Source organism: Protopterus annectens, chromosome 7.part1, assembly GCF_019279795.1.
Source record: "Protopterus annectens isolate FY-2018-M chromosome 7.part1, PAN1.0, whole genome shotgun sequence".
NCBI classification, from domain to species: Eukaryota; Metazoa; Chordata; order Ceratodontiformes; family Protopteridae; genus Protopterus; species Protopterus annectens.
In genome coordinates, this window is record NC_056740.1 from 530,947,743 (window position 1) to 530,970,201 (window position 22,459).

Genomic DNA, 22,459 nt, shown 5'->3' on the forward strand with positions numbered 1-22,459 from the left:
ACAGGCAAGGCACTTAACGCACTATCTTCCTCTTGAGTTAGGAGGATTTGTCATGCCATTTCTGTTTTGTCATCCCTGAGGTGCACACTTGGTTGTGCCCAAGTCACCCAATTTAATCTTTGTACCTGGATCTGTTGATCCTTCAACTGACTTTCGGACATTGTGTCCCAATTCGTTACCTTTTTCGCCAAATCTACCCAATGTGTCCCCACCGCTTTAGTAATTGAAATATGTGGGCTATAACCTGAGCGATATAAAGAACTAATTTCCTTAGTTAAAGTACAGGTCAGTACTGTATTACCTTGCGTATCCCAAAACATATCATTCAAAATTATCCTTGCACGTTTGTGCTTAAAGAATTCTTTTTCAAATTCTTTATCTGGACCAGGGGTCTTTCTGTAGAACATTGTACAATGTAAGTGCGCCGCAACCTGCGGTGACCCGCTCCTAGGTTTACTTAAAGCTAAGTTGATCAAATCTGTATCAACCCTCCCCGACCCGTTTGAAATCAAGTCCTGGCTATACCAGTAAAACAAGTCTTGTACTCCTTGTACCACCCAGCCATCCGCTAACCTTTTCACCTCAATGCCTTTAGGTGTGGGAATTGCTGCTATTCCAAACAAATGCATCAAATCTCTTCCCAGCAAATTAACTGGACAAACTTTCGATATAATTACCCTACACCTAACAGTTTGGTTTGTTTGCGGATCTGTGAACAATAGAGGATGAGACAGTGATTCCTTATAGATTTTCCCGTTTGCCGCTTTCACAAGGACAAACTCATCTGTTTCGCAGTTCGGAGGCAGAACTCCTGGACCCAAAAGTGTACGCGATGCACCTGAATCACATAAAAACTCCACTTTTTGTCCCTCAACCAAAAACTCTATCATGGGTTTTTGATCTAGATGCATAGCAATACCCAAATATGCCAGGTTTATGACTTCACAGTCACAATCCCGTCCTTCCTTCTGAGTGTTTTGACATTCATTGCAGAGAGTGTCTGCCTCATCATCATCACAATCATTCTCACTTTCTTCTTCTCTACAATAATCACAATAATGAATTTGGCGCCTTCCTTTACAATCATATAGTCATGCGGAGCCCTTGTTCGTAAGCTGTGGGGGATGTTGCCACTCTTCACAGTCGGCAGCGAAGTGCCCACGTCTACCGCATTTAAAACATTCTCCACGTTTTAACCTCCCCTCATATTCCTCCGAATGTCCACCCGGTTTATTTAACGTGTCCCATTTCGGGCCCCCACATTTTTTTACGCCACCACGGCGCCCTTGCCTCCTTTGGTCCTGTACCAAGAATATACCACCATCATCCCCTACTGCTAACACTTGTACTTTCTTTTTCTTTTTTAAATTGAAATGTGGCTCAGCATGCCGTGCATATTCAAACAAAGGTTGCAGTCTACATGTTCTATGATCTACCATATGCTTAGTTATAAAACTACTTATCGGAGCCCTACATCCCTTAAGAAAAGCATTTTTCAATTGCTGTTCATACAGACTATCATTGGTCTGATCCTGCGGAATCATCATTCCACAATGGTTATTGAACACTTCTGTCAATCTTACAATATAGTGATCTACAGATTCATCATCATTTTGGATGCACTGATTTATTTCTGTCCAATCTGCTATTGGACGCCACTTATCAGAAATTCTCTTCAACAGATCAGTGACTCGTGTGTCTAACACCCCAGAATTATGCTTTAATGTAGTGCCGTCATCTGCCGTACATGTCCAAGCACCACAAACTAAGTGCCAATCTGGACCCAGGATTTGTCGCACTACTTGTTCTACTTCTAAACCATTTAGATGATAACTTAAATGCATACCAACTATATCCTCAGAAAACTTTTGAAAATTAACCTTGGGATGAGGAATACCATCTGTAGCTCGTTTTATATCCTCTCTAGCCCAGGGATGATAAACTAAAATAGTTGGCTCTTGTCCAACATCCCCTGCTTGTGGGTTTGCAACTTGTATTAAGGGAAGAGCTTCTGAGTAATCAGAAAGTTTAATGGCCCAACGTCCTTGCCCTGCTGGTCCTGAACTTAACTGCATAGGTTGGTCTACCTGTTGCAAAGCAACCTTGGGTACTACGGGAATTTGCGGGTAAATTGGAGGGGTCACAACATTTCCTTGAGCAGCCAATAACCCACCCTGCTGTACAGATCCCACATCTTCAGACTGTTATTGAGGAGGTTCCGCCGGTATGGCAGCAGCAATTTCCCCATACGGTGGGGCAGTTGCCTGCCTTTGTACCGCACAAACTGTATGCTTATCCTCCTTATCTAAAAATAAAGCTACTTTTCCACTTGGCACCAGTGATCCCTTTTGATTTATTTTTTTCTTTTTCCTGGCACTGTTTTTCTTTTATAACTCGTTTATTTGCTTCTTCTAACCATTTTTGTGCTTGGGGAAATCCCAATTGTCTTTGCTTTTTAGTTCTAGTTCCTGCATCTCTTTTCAAATCTCTAACCAATTTTGCACAGGCATTCTTATTCAGGGTACCATCAAAATCATATTTCAACTTCCACTTTTTCAAAAATTTAACATTATTTTTGTTTAAACCTTTCATATACTTAGCATCAACATTTAAACAGACATCACTCTCACACTTGCAGCAACTCGAACCCATGTTTCCCCTAAATTTCTTATTTTAGGACTGTATCAAAGTTATTTTACAGGGCTTATTATAAAATGGGGCTATCTTAATGGGTGATCCTAACAAAATAATCTTAACAAGTAATCCTACCCACCCTTAACTAAAAATAAAACCCTTGTCGACAAGATTAAATTAAATTAAAAGAAAATTTATTTTTCATCCTACCTGAACCAGATGAGACTCCGTTTCCCCTTTTTTGTTCAGAAACCGTCCCTCAGATAGGGATCAGAGAGCGGCCAGCCTCCTTTCAACGACAAATCAGTCGGAGGGCTTTCAGTCGAGGGAATCTTAAGATGAGAAACCCTCACCTGCACAGCTTTTTCGGTCTCTCTGTTGGTCTGATCCGTATCTTCGTAGAGATTTCCGGTCCGAAGGACCAAAATGTCAGAAGAAAAATTCAAACGAGTCACATCTGCCTCAGGTGGTGAAAAACTTCTTTATTAGCAGCTAACCAGATTACACAGCATGTTGGCCAAGATGATCTCCTCTGGTCAACTTGTTTACTGACATCAACTTTTATACTGCAAGCAAAACAACTTTTTGTTACATTTCTGACCGTTGACAGTTGGCTATGAAAAACATATAGGGTAAACATGTTTACCACAAATTACCTCAAACCAACAGTTAGTACAGAATGTTCAAGAAGTACAGAATGTTCAGTTCAACAATGGTAGCTCAAATTTTCCAGGACACACAGCCTGCTTCAGTAAATTAACTCTTACTCGGCCGTGTGTCCTTATCCCAGGCTTCACTGAGCTATAACCAAATCTCTTTATTCTGAAAAGCAGAAAACAAATATCATTCAGGTTTATAGGCAATGCTGCATTTTGTTCACAGATGAGGCCCATCTTTGATAGGCATATCCCAACAAATAACATGTTCACTTTGGAAGAAGAGGAAAAAGACAAATAACAGTATGTTTTTAAAACTTTTTCTCTTTACAATATTGCTTTAAAATTATTAGTAAAATACTATAATGATAGATGCCCTTGATGGAGGAAGACAATAAGATATAACCAATAAAAATGTTTCTGGTGCCACAGATTCTTCTTTACACCAAAATATAAAGATGGAAATAAAGAAGTATTTTGGGGACAATAGGAAGGAAATAATGCAGTGGGAAAAACTGACATTACTTCAAAGCTACACAAATTAAACTTTTATTACATTTGTATCAACTCCAGACATATATGCCTAAATGGAAGACAATGATTTTGCAACAGGAAGTAACTGGCAAACATTAACTTTTGGTATGTATTAGATTGATGTAACAATGTAAATTATGCATGTGAATACATATATAAATTTGTCAAACAGCTACTTCTGTTAAAAGAAGTATGAAGGGTTGGAAGAAATGATTGACACCAACAGGCTACATTATACAACAAGGTAGAGATGGAAACTTAGATAGGGTTGTAGATATTTGGAGGAAGAAATGAACTAAGCTAAGATATTGGCAACATCTGTTTAATGGGGGAAATAAAACTTTGGGACGAAGCCAGATTTGCGTTTGACCACTTGGTCTACCTAGGGCTAACGTGTTAGTAAGTAGAGTTTTAACAGAGGTAAGGTCACAGCTAGAAAAAATAGAAGTATAAACAGAGAATGCAAGACACATTTGAAACAAAAGATAAACATATTAAAATTAAGCAGGACTGGAATGATGGACTGAACAAATCCTTTACTGAAAAGTAAGGAGTGAAAATTTGTTCCTTAGGGTACACAATAATGTCAAGGCTGTTCAGGATATTTGCCTAGAAATGTTTAAGCGGATACTTCTGCACACTTGTGAGAATACAGTAATGTTCTGCAGGCAAGGGGAGGATTTTGGAGATGTGATGAACTAGAGAGGGGAACCAGGGAACATATATTTTGGGATTGTCTTGAATTTTGTCCGTATATGCTAGAACTAAAAAAAAAGTTTATTGATCAAGTTATTGGAGAAGAAGTTACTTTCAGTAATGTTATGTTCTTGCTAAGCTGGTACAAGATCAAGTAATCTAGATATATCCAAAATTTGCTTTTCTTGTTATTGGTAGTGGCAAAGACTGCAATCACAAGAAAATGGAAAACAGTGAATAGACTGAAAGTTAACTCAGATTATAAAATGGTGAAGGAAATAAAGAAAATTGAACTCAGAGATACTGAGTGTAGCAAAGGAACATTTTGATTGCAATGGAATAGATGTGAACTGAACTGTGTAGTAAACGGAGGAGGGAAAGCCTGAATATAGCTGAATTATTGAAATATATAAGTATGCAGGAAAGTAAGGCACAGGGCAGGTCGTCTCTTCTACATGAAATGGGAAATGAATGGCACTACAAAAAATCCTGACATGATTTATTTACTTATTTGACATTTGTTAACTGGGTTAGTCCAACTGAGCCATATGGCCTGTTTTCAGCGGAGACCCGAGGAGAAAAGCTCCAACTTACAGAAAAAAATGACAGTACATAAATATATAGTTGACATGCATTCTAGAAAAAAAACAAGAAATTAAATAAATAAAGTACAATGAATATACCTCCAGTGTAGAAAACATGGCTGTCAGAAAAATGTACAATAACATAAGCAAGTGATGAACCAAAGGTTACAGCTTATAAAAATAAAAAATTAAAATGTATATATGAGAGGAAGCAGAGACAGTAAATCTTTTCTATGGTAGCATAATAATAATACTGAAATTTCTGCAGACAGGTTTTCTTATTATGTTGCCAGGAACAGAGGGTAGATGTTCAAGGATAAGATTGTGAGTTTTTCATTTGTAAGAATGGAGAGAAATATGAACAACGTATTCTGAAAAGTAGAAGAGAGGTGGAAGTAAAAAGGAGTGTGGAGATGGCAATTAAGGAGGATTATGGCAAGGGCAGGATCTTGAGTTCAGGAAGTAGTTTTTTACTTTAGTTTTGAAGCAGTTGGTACTAGTAATGCTATGGATGTTAGGAGGAAACCTATTCCAAGCTAGGGACACTGAGTTTTTGTAGAGGAGTTTGCCAGTATTTTTTTCTTTTTTTTGTTTATAGATGTCAAGAAGGTTCTGGTCAGAGCTACTGAGTGAACGAGCAAGGATATAAGGGGATACTAAGGAAAAAAGAGAGGGACGGGTTAAGTGTTTATTTAGCAGGGAGTGTGTGAGCTGCAGCTGGGAAAGAAGCAGGAGCTGGGGGAATTCAAGCCATTGAAGTTTTTTCAGGGTAAGGCAATGATGTGATTTATATGGTTGGTTACAGGTGAACCTGGCAATATTTTTGTAAGTTTGTTCGAGTTTGGTAACTAGGGGTGACTGTAGATGCGTAAGGATAGGGGAGGCGTAGAGGAGACATGGAAGGAGGAAGGCTTCAGCTAGTGTGGGTTTAGAGTTGGGAGCTAGGATTTTTTTATTTCTGTAGAGAAGATCCAGTTTCTGATTAGTTTTTTAATACAGTGTTGTGTGTGGATGTCGAATCTTAGCTGGTCATCAGTTATTATACCACGTAGATTGGTGTGTGGTTCTGGTTTAATGAGGGTGTTATTAAGAAAAGAAATGGTAAAGGTGGATTTATGGTAGGAGAGAAATTTGGGAAGGAATAATAGGAGCTTAGTCTTGTTGGGGTTAAGTACAATTTGGTGGTCTGTAAGACATTTTTTACAGATGGGAAAGTGCTTTGAGTGATGGAAAGAAGTTTAGTGATGTCAGAGAAAGAGATGATAGTAGAGTCATTGGCGTATTGTATGAGGGAGGAAGTGGTGCAGGAGAAGAATAGATAATTGGTGAATATGTTGAAAAGTAGAAGACCAAGGATTGAGCCTTGATGGACACTAGATTGGATAGGTAAGAAAGGGAAGCAGGTGAATTGCCATCTATCAGACTGGAGTCTGTTTGAGAGAGAGCTTAGGAACCAATGAATCATGGAGGGAGAGAGGTTAAGATTAGTTAGTTTAACAATAAGCTTTTGAATGAGAGACAGTATTGAAAACTTTAGAGATGTCAAGGAAGAGGCAAGCTATACGAAGATTTTTGTCCCTGGCTTCAGCAACAGTGTGAGTGATGGATAAGAGGGCAGTGGGAGTGCTATGGTTAGGCCTAAAACCATGTTAGGAAGGGGTCAGAAAGTTTTCATTGATTAGGTATGTAAGAAGCTGGTTATGAATACATTTTTCAAGGATTTTGGAACATGGAGATAGAATGGCAGTGGGTCTGTAGTTGGATGGATTTGTGGAATTACCTCCTTTGTGTAGTGGTATGGTGTAGAAAGATTTACAAATATCAGGGACTGTGGATTCTTGGATAGATCTGTTTGCTAGGATTAAGACAGGGTAGGCTATAGAGTGGACTGCAAGTTTAAGAAAGAGAGGAGGGAGGTTGCCAGTAGAGGGAGAGCATGGTTTCAGTTTTAGTAGAAGGGACTTTAAGCACTGGAGACAGGGTTAAGAGAGAAAGGGATGGTGTTACTCATATTATGTATAGTATGAGAGTGGTTTTGACTTTGGCAGGTTTGGGTTAGTTTTTGAATTGATTCAATGAAGTGGATATTAAGTAAGGTTGTAGTTTCTTGGGGAGAATTGTTAGGATAGTGGTTGGGGGTGGTAGATTCACCAGGGTGCAGAATTTTGTTGATGGAGTGCCAGAATTTTTTCGGGTTAGAATTATGCGTGAATTGGGGATTATAATAGTAGTTTTTCTTTTCTTTATTGATTTGTTTCTTTTTAAGATTTTGTAGTTCTTTATATTTTTAGAAAAGTGTCGCAGATTTAGTTTTTAGACATTGTTTCGAGTACTTGTTCCCTTTTTTCATGAGGGTGAGGGTGTCTTTATAGAGCCAAGGAGAGTAGGTTGTTTTGATTCTAACTTTTCTTAGAGGAGCTAAAGAGTCAAGGATATCAAGAAATGTGCAATCAAACTGTAGAACTGTGTCTGAGGTACTTCAGGTGACTCCAGTTGATAGAAGCGAGCCTGTTATTAAAAGTTTCAGTGCTGAAGGAAGAAAGGTTGCAACATTCTGTAAACAGGTTGGACTTGGGTATTTGAAGGGAGTGCCATTGGCTCAAGTAGGGAGCTGGTCACTTAGGGAGTTGGGTGGGGTACTGGCATTATGATATAAGGTAGGATCAGAGATAAGAATCCAGTCTAAGGTGGAGGAGTTTGCATTGTTGTTATTGAAGTGGTTAGGAGTTGTGATAAGTTGATGGAAGTAATGAAGGTTGATAAGTAGGGCAGGAGAAGTGGTAGATAGTTTTTGCCAGTCAATGTCAATGTCACCAAGTAGTATGGTCTCATAGGGGATATGCATTGAGAGCCAGGATAGGACAGATTCAGTGATAGGAATATTATTTGTAGGTGGAATATATATAGACACGATGGCAATTTTATTTTGGGGGGAGGGTTTAAAGTAACAGTTAAGAAGCAGTAGTTCAGCTGGGTCAAAATTAGGCTGTGATATGGGCAGGGCGGATCGGTTGAGGTGCTCAGAGCACATAATTGCAACACCTCCACCTGTTTTGGTGGTTCTATCTCGACAATATATATTGTAGTGGGGAGGTAATATTTCAGTATCAGAGATGTGTGGTTTTAACCATGTTTCAGATAGGGCTAAGATATGAGGGGAGTACTGGATGATCCAGGAATATAGCTCTGTAACTTTCTTAGGTAGACTATATTAATTGCATAAATAGAGAGATGTCTTGTAAGGTTGGTATTAGTAGTAGTTGGGATGGAAGGGCCAAGGCTGGGGTGGATGTCGCCATGTAATAGTATGGTTTTTGAAAGTGGGGTTGGTTTTATATTATGAAGTTAGAAACTATAGAGTTTGTATTTAGGTTTAAGGGCAGTAGTTGACAGAGTGAATGTTTTGAATTTGTGGAGTTGAGTATAGGAAGAATTGAAGAGAGGGGGAGATTAGGAAGGACAGGGAGGGTTCCTTGTGGAGTAAAGGATAAGTGTATGTTGGGGATGTATGTAAGTGATTGAGTTTTGTATGATAAGAGGTAAGGAATGAGAAATATAGTAGTAGTAGTATAGCTATGAGGTAGAGGGGGGCATAATGTTTGTGTGAGACAGTAGTAAAAAGTTAGAAATCAGAGATGAAATGTATGTAGATGAGGTTACTTTTTCGTGGGGGGTATGGGAGAGAGAGAGAAGTACAGAGAAATGGTATTCTACAGGTAAGTAGTGAAAGCTGAATCTATTAAGATGCTGCAGGTGAGATGGAGATAGTGATGGGAAGGGAGGATTTGAGAGAGGGGTGGTAAGGAATTACCAGGGAATGCTAGGATTGGATAATTAGGAGATGTGAAAGGGGCTGGAACAAGGTGTTTTGGGTGTAAGTGTAATGAAAAGGGGGTGGTTGGAATGGAGGTGGGGTAGGGGAGCAGAGTGAGCCCGAGTGTAGCGAAGGTGAATGGAGCAGACTGGATCAGAAATAGTGGTCACCACAAAAAGCTAGCAGTAAGCCAGGAAGCCAAAAGTAAGGAGTGCAACAGAGTGAAGCTTCGAGTAAGTAGAGCAAGTCGAGAAGTGAGAGGAGGTGTGGGCATGGAAGGGTAAGAAGCTACAGTGAGGTATTCACAAGGAAACACAGTTAAATGGATACCTCAGCCAGAAAGATAGATTATATCAATCCTAGACTCAACAATAGGGCAGTTATAAACTAGAAATACAAAAGAGAAAAAGATTAGTCTGGTCTTTAAAGAAATAGTGAGTGTTGGGGGAGGTCTCGGGGGTGTGCAGGCAGCCTTTAATGCTGACAAAATAAGACTTTCAGTATTTAAAGTTGTAACATTCTTTAGTTTTAAACTGGGTATACATAGAAGAGCACATTCCATTATCCAGGTGGTAGTGCAGCTTCTATGAGTGAAGGTAGTGGCAGTCAGTGAGTTTTTAGGCTTGGGCCTTAATATCTAGGGAAAGAGGAGGGGAGAGAAATGTGGTGACCATTATATGGGAATCGGGGATTATAGCTACAGTATGTATAGAATCAGTAAGTTCACACAGATAGGGGTCAGTAGTTAAAGGATGTAGATGGGTTAAGAGGAGTTCAGTAGAGAGTTAAAGGAGTACAAAAAAGTGAGACAGCAGTTTAGTGCATTGAATTTGCTGCATCTCCTTCAGTGTAATAGAAAAACACACTCTTAAGTTCTAGTGCTTATCCATTTGACACAGCCAAGATTTCTACCATAGTTAAAAAGCATTTGTAAGCAGTATTACATTCAGAAAAATTCCGCTTAAATTAAATAATTACATGAGTTATTGTACATTCTCATCTCTTGAGTTGCATATATAATTTTTAGAATTGTGGAGATGCAGCACTGCAGTAACAGTAGATGAAATACATATAATGCAATTACTTGATCCTGCTACTACACTGTTGTCATATTATCAGCAGCAGTTGAGACAGTAATCTACAGAAATATGAATATGTATATTCATTGCAGTACATACCAAGGCAGTAATCTACAAAAATATGATGGATATATTTATGGTGCAATTTCTTTTCAATATATACCCTCCACAGTCGGTATAGCAAATTTTAAGAGTTAGTAGGTTGAGTGCAACCTTTCACTTGTCTGGAATAAGACATTAACATTATTATTTTAAATAGTTTTGAATACTGTTTGTTAAGTTAGAGAAAAGGAATGTTTAGTAATTTTTTTTTCCATTAAGGAAGTGTGTTTGAGGAGTAAGCAAATGTGTTGACTGATAAAGATAAATATTGGCTGTGAAATTGTAAACAAGACCTACTTGAAAAGTAGCCTTTTCGTATAATTTTCAAAAAACTGAATGAGTAAATGTTGTAACAACAGCACAGTGTGCATTTGAGAAGTGCTGCATGAATAAGGTATGTCTTAAAAATAAATATGATGAAATAATAAACATTGCTTTTTAAGAAAAAACTGTCCAGATCTGGTAATGTGCCTCACAACTGACCCTTCTAGTAACACCAACCATTATTCAAAGTTTGTAAAACCAGCAAATAGATGATTTAACCATGAAAATAATTTTGATGCATGAAAGGAAGCTCTGTCAGGTTGCGAGTAAGAGAAAGAAAGGCAAAAAAGATAGCTGACCAATGCCATTCATAAAGGATGCCAGCAACAATCTGCTCAACAATCTAGAGAGCAACAATGGCTGATAGAATGTGCACTCAAGGAAGCTTCTGAATGAAGAAAATCCCACAGAGCTATACAGTTGTGTGCACAGCCTAAGATGAAAGAAGAAAATAAAACCCACCCTAGAATAATTCCAAAGTGCTCTAAAGAAAATGAAATCAGAGAAGTCAGCAAGCTTAGATGAAGTCACAACACACATGATCAAGATGCCGGGTGCATTATGGCAGAAATGATACTAATTGCAGTGTGGAGAGAGAGAGGGGCATATCCCAGGTAACTGAAAAATATGCTGTGCTTTCTAGTGCCAGTGTACAAGAGCAAAGGGGATGTTCACAAGTGTGGAGTACAGAGGTGAGGAACTCCTTGTCACACTGCATGGAAGTTCTGGAGAGACAGTAAGAAGGGTGATGAGCAGTTGACAGATCAGGATGCAGTGCAACTGCCCTGATATTTGCAGCAAGCATGTAGTGGAGAAGAAGGTGAAGATGAGCAAATGTCCAGCTAGGCATCCAAAGACATGGAAAGCATGGGAAGGACATCCCATGTAGCTTAGGGTACTGCAACAATGATTTATTCAAACATCTACTGTTACAGTGAATTTACCTACACAAATGTATTTTCCACAGAATGCTGACATTGGTTCTCATAGGGACAAGGATACTGCTAAAAAATTCTAGCTGGAAAGGAAGAGACATAAAGTAGGTAAACCCAGATGTTATAATTTACTGTTGCACTAACTTCTTCTTGAAGCTCTCCTGTTATGGTAACGTGCAAGTATCCGGTCACTCTGGTTACAAAAGTGACTATTTAGAAGTCTGAGCAAATTAACTTTTCTGGTAGATTTGCATTCCACAGGTAATGAGTCATCTGATGACTCCTGGAAATCTAGGTACAGATAAGTAAATTTCTCTTCTCATATCTCTGTTTTGAGGTTCCATTGAAAACTTTGCATAGTGTAGAATGCTTTGATTATTTTAGTGGAAGATCCTGCAGTCTGTATTAATTACATTAGTAGTCTGTCATATTTTCTGGCATGGCTTCTTCCTACAAATTATGATGCCATGCATGAAGACGTGAAGATTTATATGTTTCTCTTATGCTTTTTCTTACTGGATATGCTTACTATATGCAGACCAAAAAACATGCCAATGTACCACTAACTTTTTTGTAAGTATAGATTTTGCCTAAAAGTCACCAGTAAATTCAGTCCAGATCATATGTCGTTTTTCAAAAGGGAAAAGGCCAATGCCACATAACCTTGCTGGGCTGTACCTTTAAACAACAGAAACATTGCATTGTAGTATAGGGGATACAAATAAAATGGAATGTGTCTTTTGTCTTTCATATGATAGAAAAATGCATGAATTACAATCACAAGGTTATAAAAATACTTATTATCTTGTTTTTAGACTAGCAATGGAGCATCAGATCAAGATTCCTCCTTAAACACCTCTTCCGAGTCTGCATACAGCACTCCTAATCGCAGTCCTGTTCAGCAACAGAAATATGAGCAGGGCTTTCTTCCTACAGGCTGGGAAATGCGTCATGCAGTGAATGGAAGACCATTTTTTATTGATCATAACACTAAAACTACGACATGGGTAATTGCCTATATTCATATGTTTTTTAAGAGTTTCTGTTCTGTGGTTATTTGCCTTTTCAATTAGGCAGTATTACTTCACATCCTAATAGTTTAGGGTTATATTAGTAAAGCTTATTCTGCTGCAGTCGTCTGCATCTTCTTGCTATATTTACTAAATGTCATGCTAAAAATGTTGGTGATTTCAGCAGAGAAGTTTGAAGTTTGCCTGTTTATTTATGTATGCATATATTTATTTATTCCCATTTGTTAACCAATATTATCCAAATGTGCAAGGGAAAAAAATCTATACAAAAACTGAATATGTATTAGCACAGTACACACTAACAAAATGTAGATCTATCACAATAAGGCTGAATGTTTGAAATACTGATACACGAAAGCTTGACCTGAAGAAGTCAAAACGCAAAATAAAAATAAAATTAAAAAGCATGCTGTATGCAAGGTCAGGCCCCCCCTGCACCTCCCACATTCCTTGCTAATTGTACATACCAACTACAAGGTTGCTCTACAGTGGGGAAAGGGCAAAAACCCTAGTCTCTGCTCTGCTGCGATCTTCGGTAACTAAAACAGCTTTTCATCATAATTGCATTTTGGCCTTTTCATTTTGATCTTTTCTATGTTGGCATTTCGGGCATTTGATCCTATGAATGGAACTCTATAACAACAGGTAGGGATATTGTTATCAGAGACTATTTGCTGCTATTTCTAATAAGCAGTACTAAAAAATTAATAAGTTGAGGGAAAAGTGTTTGCTTCAGTATATAGATTTGCTCTTTTTTTCATGGATACTGTTGAAAAATTAAAATTAAAAAAAAATTATCTCACATCCATTTGTTGTTTTGTATAAAGTATGATTTATTGTACTATTATGAGTTGCTAATATATTTATTTGGATACAGTACAGTGTAATCTAACATTGTCTTTTTTCATCCAGTTCAGTAGTTGGGTTACTGGATCCGACCTCAGGGCTTTTTTCAAGAGCTTGGATCCAGGCTTCTTACTCCTCCCCCACCCATAATTCCTTCTGGTCCACCAATTATCTCAGAGCTCGTTTGGTGCTTGATTAGTTCGGAAGCATGATTCAAGGGCTCTGCTTTGATGTTTAGAAAAGGGGTGTACTTCAGAGTATTGAAAACCCACTTACTTGAAACATAAATCATTGATACAAGAACAGCGAAACAGCACTTCATCCACTCCTCACATCATTGACAGGTTACTGAGGAAAAGAATGCAGTTGGCCAACAGCTGTAAGTTTGCTCCTTTGTCCACTACGGTGCGATCTCGGAGTTGGCATATTTAGTAGGGGGGACACAACCCCCCACTTGTGTGGGTTCGTAGTGTTTTGCTGTGGTTTGTTTTTATTTTCGGCTGACTGCCTTCTTTCCCTGGGTAACCTTTTGATGATGTGTGGAGTTGATGAGGTGCCGTTTCTCTGCTGTCATCTCGGTGATCTGTGTTTCAAGTAAGTGGGTTTTTCGATACTTTGATGTAAACCCCTAGAGAAGTGCTTATTTTTTTATAGTTCTCTAAGGTTTCTTTACTTAGCTCTTCTTTCGTATAATTATCCCATCAGATTAATTTTATACCGTATTCTGAACCTCTTTCTTGTCCTTTATAAGAAACCTGTTTCTTTTTCTGCCTTCCCTATCAAAAAATATATTACTAGATGTATTTAGATATTGGTCTTCTTTCGTATAAGATTACTTTTTTTTTTTTTCTTAACACTTCAGTAGTGTTTTGTTGCTCTGACTTGTGCTGTTGGTGTGTTCTGTTGTTTGTATCTTTGTAAAAATCATGTCTGACAAGACTGCTGGATTTAAAAAATGCTCAACTTATGGGCATAGGATCCTACCACAAGCTTCTCACTCCCTTTGTGTTGTTTGGGGTATTGCATTTAGAGGCCAATTGTGAAGTGTGCTCCTCTTTCTGCACCAGGGCTTTACAAGGTCAGTGTGTTAAGCTAGTTTTGAAGGGCCTTCTTCCTGCCCAAGTGGGAGGGTCATCTCTTTCAACCTCTGAACCATCTTCTCGTTTTAAAAAGTCTGATAAACCTTAGTTTCCAAGGAAAAGAAGGAAAAAGAAAGAGAAAAAAGTAGTCAGACCAGGAAATGAGGTTTGAGAAATCTAGCAAATAAAAGGTTTCCAGACTCATTGGACCAGTCCGGCCCGGCTCCGAAGACCCCAAGGTATTTGCATCCACTTGCTTTGGAGGTTCATCTGATCCATTCACCATCTGTATCCCCTTTTTTCTCTCTGGAGCCAGCTAACCTGAGGCTCCATTCACCTTTTTTACAGGAGAAACATCAGTGCTCATCTCAACCACCGTCTGTGGATTCATCTTTCAGGTCCTTCCAGTCATCAAGGATTCTATCAGAAGCAGACATTGACAGGATGATGCTAATGTTTCTTCAGATGCAGATTCAACTGGGGGGTACTCCCAGCAACTACCCCTTTGGTGGCTCCAGGCATGGTCCCCTGCTGCCCTGCCATTGATCTCTCCTTTTCCGGTCCAACTTTTGGACTTGATGAGTGTGGGTCTGAATTTCTCCCATAAAGTACCCACATCAGAGCCGACAGTGGTATTAACTTTGACTCCAATGGTTTCCCTCACTCTTTTGACCCTAGCCTTGGATTGGAATGAGTCTCGTAGCTGAAGTGTCAGAGCCGAGGCTGAGGGGCCAGGATTGACTCTGAATTTTTTGGAGTCTTCCTTGCCCCTTGATGCTTCGACTCTGGACAGCTTGTTGACATTGTTGGACTTGAAGCTGAGTCAGGTTAGAGCTGAAGACATTTCTCCCCTATCCTCCTCAGTTCGGGGTTGCTGTTTCAGCTCCGGTTTTGGCTTAGACTTTCAAGGAGTTTGAGAAGGTTCTCTCCAGATCCAGAGATGAGATGGTTCTGTTTTACTTGGCTCCATCCTGGCCTCCCATGTATCATGTTACCATGTTCTCTCATCCTGTATGATAAAAACAGTCAGCCTTGTTCACACTCAGCATCTGTCTCTTGATGAGCTGCCTTTCTGATTCCACACCTTCTGCAGAAGACCTCCTGGGGTGGGCCTCAGGAAATGGGCTTGTAAGAACAGGCGCTTAGACTCATCTCCAGTGTCAGTTACAGAAGACACCAACTTCAATGAAGGGAGGGTTTCCCATGTTCTTCTCTGGAAGACATCTCTTTTGAAGACATTCTAGAGTTGATGAAGCAATGAGGGGCTGGTCTACCAAAGCCTTGTCCCCAAAGGAGTCGATGTTCCTCAAGGCATTTGGGACTGGCTCTTCTATGTCCTGGGTGGTCCCACCTGCTGAGGAGCTGATAGACTTGGTCTGTCAGTGGGTCTGGAAGAAACCTAACATGGTAGAGCTGATCTAAGTGGCCCCTAGAAATAAATCCCACTGGAGTGATGGTTTCCCATTAGATGTCATAGTTGTTCTGGCAGCCACAAGAAAGGAGCTGTCTGAGGAGGGCACATCTCTTTATCCCCTAATAGAGAATCCAGGGTGTTGGACAGCTTTGGGAAACTGATGCACATTTCAATGACATTTGCAGCCAGAATGCTGAACTACTTACCTCACATGACTCGCTTCCAGAGGGACGTTTTGAAGGAACTGTCGAAATCCCTCTTGGGTAACCTGCCTTGTTACATCCAAAAGCCCATGGAGTCTTGGCTGTCTACCCTTCAGACCTTGCCCAGTGTGACCATGCATCCACTTTCTAATGCAGCTGATGGCACATCAAGGGTAGCAGGCACCGACATTGTTCTTTGCTGACACACCTAGATGCTCTTATGCGATTTTGCAGAAGGCTTCAAGATGTCCTTTATCAATGCTCCCTTTGATGGTTCAACCCTGTTGGGGTCTAAGGTAAAAGAAACATTTACCAGAAGTGAACAGGAAGGCAAGACCCTTTCTGCAGCTGGCATACGTTTTTCCACCACCACAAAGGATTTTTTTCCCAAAACTAAAAGGGTGGAAAGAAGTTATGGTTTTGAAAATTCCATTTTTTTTTAACCAGGATGATTTGGTTGACAGGCCACCCCCTTCCCGACAGATGGGGGGAATAACTTCAATAGATGCCCTCCCAGGGGCAGAGGCAGACAGCAAAACCAAGGGTTTTAAATCCCTTTGCAGAGAAATCCTTCGAGCACTCCTAAATGGTTGCTTGACTGCCACACACTGGAAGCAGTCATGGGAGTGCTTATCCCATCACCCTCAAACCTGGCAGGCCATCACCCAAGATTCCTGGGTGCAGAAGATAATCACTAGAGACTACATTATTCCCTTTGTTTCCCTTCCTCATAAGAGGAAGACAATTCCCAATGTTCCACCCATTCAAATGGAATTGGCAGCAGCATAGATAGGAAAGCTGTTAGGAAAGAGTGTCAGGTAGGAGGTCCCACCAGACCAACAAGGATCCGGAGTCAATTCAAAGTTCTTTTAGGTTCTGCAAAAACAGGGGACTTCAGGCTCATTGTGGACCTAAGATGCCTCACCCAGTTTGTAAAACAGACGAAGTTCCATATGGTCACAGTTTAGTCTATTCTACCTCTTCTGAGGAAAGATGACTGGATGACTTTGATAGATATCCAGGGTGCATACTGTCGTAAAAGGATAGCAAAGCAGTCCAGGAAAATCTCTCTGTTGCCAGCTGGGAGCCAGCCATTTTCAATTCAAAGCATTGCGCTTTTGCCTCACTACAACCCCCAGGGTGTCCACCAAGTGCTTGCAGTTGTAGCAGCATATCTGAGACTGCAAAGGTTCCAGGTATTCCCCTGTTTGTGTGATTAGCTCCTCACTGCATCAACCAGGAATCTACTATTTCAATGCAGGGATGTATTGCTCTACCTAGCTCTGCACTAGGAGTATTACCATCAGTCTTGTCAAAAGCCAGTCAACACCAACACAATTGATAGAGTTCTTTGGATACCACCTGGAGTCACCTACTCAAATAGACAGACTGCCACCATCCAGAACTCTGTCTCTGCATCAAATGGCTTCAGAGGTCCTTCATCACCCCATCTCCCATTGAGACTTATTCATCAACTTCTGGGCTCAGTGACTGTTTTGATCACACTAGTACCTCAGTCAAGACTTTATATGAGAGTCCTACAGTGGGTACTTTCAGTTAAATGGTCCTTGATGTCTCACCCCCCTTCATGCATCAGTATGTCTCATGCCAATAAGCAGAAAACACATCAGCTGGTGGTTGACCTCACGCTCAGTGTCTTGGGATTGACCATTCACCCTACCATCTCTGGTAGGCACTGTAACCATGGATGCTGCCCTTCTGGGGTGGGGCATTTTGAAGGGAAGATGGTTCAAAGTTCTTGGTCATGTTAGGATGCCAATCATCAAATCAGTGTCTTGGAGATGAGGGTAGTCCTCCTAGAACTGCAGGTATTTCAGGACTCCCTCCCTGAGGGCGTGAGTTCTATCCAGATGGACAATGTGGCAGTAGTCTGATATATCAACAAACAGGGTGAAACCTTCCATTGTGTCGGGAAGCCGTAAGAGTGTGACAGTGGGTAATGTTTTCCCAACACTTTCTAGTAGCAGTATACATCCAGAGAATTTCCAGTGTTCTGGAGGACAAACTAAGCAGGTATATTCTCCTGCCCCATGAGTGGTCCCAATCAGTCAGTAGTAACGTTGATTTGCAGTCGCTGGGGCCAACCTTGCGATCTTTTTGCTTCTTAACTAAATAACACATGCAGCAGTTACTTTGTCCTGATTCCTCCACAGGGGACAGTCACCAAGATATGCTCAAGTCCACAGTTGGCCCCTGGTTCTCCTTTATGCATTCTCACCCTTCCCTCTGGAGGTGCAAGGCCAAAGTTGTTGTTAGTTTTCTCTTTTAGTCCCATCAGGTTTGTTTTCCCTTTCTGAGGCCTCACCTAAAGCATCCTTTTTGGGTGGTGGACCCACATCCAGATATTCTGCATCACCTGTCCACATCACAAAGACTTAAAGACCCTGAATTGACCACATGGCTTCTCCAATATTAATGGTGGCCATAGATGCCAGGCTGTCTTTGTCCTCACAAAAAAAACAAATACCAGGAAGGTTTACCATAGCAAGTAGATTTACCATATGGGTCTGCTCCAGAGGTCTGGACCCCTTTTCAGGTCTTCTTCCTTCTAGATTTCTTGGCAGCATTATTTCACAAAGGTGCCCGTTTTTCAGCTGTCAAAGTCCTTTTAGTATCTGTTTCCAGTTTAAATGTGGGACAGTACCAAAATTCCATTGTCCCTTTTAAGATTTCCAAAACATTTTTAAACTGAGTTTTTCTACTAAGACCTCCAATCATGGATCCATTTCCCCCTTGGGATATTACTATCATGATGCAGGCTCTGACTAGGCTCATTTTGAGCCTAATTCTTCAGTGCATCTAAAATTCATTACTTGGAAAACAATCTTTATGATAGCAGTCCCATCTACTAAGAGGATTTCTGAACTACAAACATTGTTTTGTAAACTCCCAATACCTTCTCTTTCATAAAGATGAGTATTTTTACAAACTAATTTCCTTCCAAATGTGGCCTGTGAAGCCTGTCTTAATCAAAAAATCAACTTACCAGTGTCCTTACCAAATTTTCAAACAAAGGGGAATATGCTCAACATTTACTGGACATTCTTTGGCAACATAGATTTTATTTATACTGTACAAAGCATTTCAGAAAGTCTGACTAGCTTTTTCTGTCCTTCCCAAAAGCTAAATCTGGACAAGGAGTCTCCAAAGTGACACTGTCCAGGTGGCTTTCTGACTGCATTACTTTTGTTTATGACAAAATGGGATTAACTTTACTTTGCAAACCATAGGCTCACTCTACTAGAGTGTTGGCTACCTCCACTGCTTTTCTTGGATAGAGTTCCTATTGATGAGATTTGTGTTGCAGCTGCTTGGTCCACAATTCATACCCATGTGTTGAATTACAGATTGGACGTACAGTGCAGATCTCATACATCCTTTGGCTCCACCATACTCTGGGATATCCTTCTTTGAGACCACCCATTTTTTTCAGGGAGCTTGGGATTCTGTCCCAGTGTTGAATTGGAGAACCCTAGGTCTATGTTGTCTTGTGCCTGGTTCACCATCACTCTCTCTGTCCCCCATTCTAAATTGTCACTGTTAGGCCCCTGGCTGATCGTTTGGACGTGACCAGGGGCCTTGAATTTTGGACAGCCTTTCACTGTTGCACATCATCTTTTTAGCTAGGCTTTTTAGTTAGGCCTGTTTTTTTTTCTTTGGGTGATATTATGGTTATATGCAGGCAAACTTGATCTGAAGTAATCGGGGGACCAACAGGAATTATAGGTAAGGGAGGAGTCAGAGCCCTGGATCTAAGGTCTCGAAAAAGGTGCCAAGGTTAGAACCATTTGAATCTGAAACCATTTGTTAAACTGGATGAAACAAGACAACACGGATCTAGCATTATGGTAAGTACGTAACTTTCATTTATGCAGCTCTTTAGAATTGCTCTACATTTAAAAAACAGAATGAAACAATCTTCTGAATAGATTCATGTCCTCTAGATTAGACAATTCAAGCTTAAACTAAGTTAAAAAAAAGAGAGCTTCTTTGTTGCCTGTATACTTCCAGTTGAAATCTTTTTCAAAGTCCTAACAAATGTAAGTAAATAAACAAGTAATTCTTGATGTGAAGTTGTTCAATCTCTCCGTTCATTCTTCACTGATGGGTTCGGAGCCAATCCTCGGCTCCGACACGGCCGACTAGCAAACTCAAAGTTCTCAAGTAGCTCAAGACCCAACCCCTTATCCCACAGTGCACTGCTGGAATTACCTCAGATCTAGTTAGCCGCGGCACGGATCTCTTGGTTTCCAGCGTTGCTCGAGACTATTATTGGGAGTTTTCAACTTTCAGCAAGTTTTATATTTCAATTTTATATATTTTACTACTATAACTATATAATATTATCTAATTAGCAGTTGTTTTCTGTTTTTCACCCCTTTCCCAGTAAAATCTTTTGATTGCCTTTGGCCTTTTCTTACAGTTGTTAGATAGAGTTGCCCTTTTTGGGCTTTTTGATATTGCATTGCTTTAATCCTGTTTAACTTTATATAGCTAAATAGTTTGTTACTAGTTGCCTTTTTGGGCTGTGTGTACTGTGTGTAGTTAGTTAGATTAATCCTCTCTAACTTTAACTATCTTATATAGTTAAGTAGTATTTTTTTGGATTTTGTGAATAGTAGTTAGCACTATGTATGAAGAGAAGGAAAAGTATCCAAAGTCTGGGTTTAAAAAATGCCCAGACTGCAGACAAAAGATGTCCGTTATGGATGCCCATCTGCAGTGTGTATACTGTTTGGGTGAGGTGCGCCTGCAGGAGTCATGTAGTATCTGCAACTCCTTTTCTACTAGAGTGCTTGCAGAAAGGAAGAGGAAGTTAATTGTTAGGAGTATTATCAAACACCCTTTCTCAGAGGCATTGTCTGACCAGGTTGAGGCCAGCAAATTGTCCAAATCTTCCTCAGAATCCAGGGCAAAGAAAGGAAAAAAGTCAGAAAGTGTTGTGACTTCGGCTCCACTGACTTCGGAGCCAACAGTCTGTTCTTTTTGGAACCGGGACACTGCTCTGGAACCGGTTGCCGAAAAACCTCCCTCTCTACTGCTCCAATCGGCTCCATCTATTCACTCATCCAGGTCTTCTGTCAGCCTGTCCGATCTGGATATGGACCGGCTGGTTCAGAAACTCTTAAAGGCACCAGGCCTAGCTAAATTGCTGTCTGTTCAGACCCAACTGTCGGAGCCAAAAACCATTACTCCTGAATTGTCTGCTCTTCCTCCTAGCCATACCGGACCTTTGGAGCCGGAGGAGGCTGACCTGATGATTGTGGATCCCTTGGAGCACAAACCTGCTCCAGTGTCATCGGCTCCTACTGCTCGGACGTTCTCAGCGCCAACCGGGGACTCTAGAAGCCGACACTCTTTGGTCGGGTCCAGGGAGGATAGTCGCACCGACTTGTCGGTGCCAACTCTTCCAGTTGGGGCTTCGGCACGGGGGAGCTCGGCTCCTACCTCGGGCTTGGAGCCCACGGCTTTGGTGCGGGAGGGGATTGTAGCTCCTTCTGATCCGTCGACGACTTCTCATCGGAGCCATGGTGTATTCGAATCCATGAGGCGAGTGTTGTTTCCTAAGACTTCCTCATCTCAAGGTCTGGCCTCTTCCTCCCCTAAAGTGCCTGTGTCAGTTTGTGTTTCCTTCCCGTCATCCCAAGCGTAGCGACCCAGAGCCTCAGGTAGCCCCACAGGGCGCTCCCTGCTCTTCTGAGACCTCTCCAAAAGTTCCCCCGAAGAAGTCCCCAGGAAGAGATTATGCAAGAGAAGGCATTTGGACTCCCCACAGGAGTCTCTCACATCAGACACAGACTTGAATGAATCAGAAGGGTCCCCTAGATCCCCCATCTGAGGACATCTCCTTTGCGGAGATTCTTGAAATTCTTAGGCAGAGGGGTGATTAGCAGTCCAAGAGCCCTACTGAGGATGAGTCGGTTCTCCTGAAGGTGTTCGGGTCTCAACCGTTCACTTCTTGGGTGTCTCCGCCCTATGATGAGCTTATGGATCTGGTCTCTCATAGGGCGTGGGAGTCACCAGAATCTATGGAACCTGTTCCTAGGAGGCCTAATAAGTTTATTTCTACCCCCGTAGATAAGTCCTTTTTGACCAAGGGAGTCCCTGTTGATGCCATGGTGGTGGTGGCAGCCACCAAAAAGAAAATGTCTGAGACTTCCTCATCTATCCATCCTCCTAACAGAGAATCTAGGATCATGGATAGATATGGGAAACGCATGTTTAGTTCAGCGACTTTCTCACTCAGATCACTGAACTACTTGACCCATTTTACCAGACTGCAGAGACCCTTTCCTAAAGGTTAGAGGGGAGGAAAGATGTGGTTCCGGAAAGCCCAAGGAGCCTTTCAAGACACACGTGGAAAGACCCCTCCAGAAGCAGAGGAGGGGGTTACAATGGAAGATGCCACCCTCGCGGCAGAGGGGGTCCGCAACAACAGGGTGATAGAGATCATTTCTCTGGTCAGTCCTACCAGCACTCCTGAAGGGAGGTCCGGCTGTCCTACTC

General features: G+C 40.9%; 1 protein-coding gene across 1 annotated transcript in view; it reads left to right on the plus strand.

The window, feature by feature from the left end:
* NEDD4 (NEDD4 E3 ubiquitin protein ligase) overlaps window positions 1-22,459 on the plus strand; it is a 1,779,469-nt gene that overhangs the window by 1,103,525 nt on the left and 653,485 nt on the right. The window contains exon 10 of the mRNA XM_044078965.1: window positions 12,174-12,365. Within this exon, the coding sequence (XP_043934900.1) occupies window positions 12,174-12,365 (192 nt within the window). The remainder of the gene's footprint in view (window positions 1-12,173; window positions 12,366-22,459) is intronic.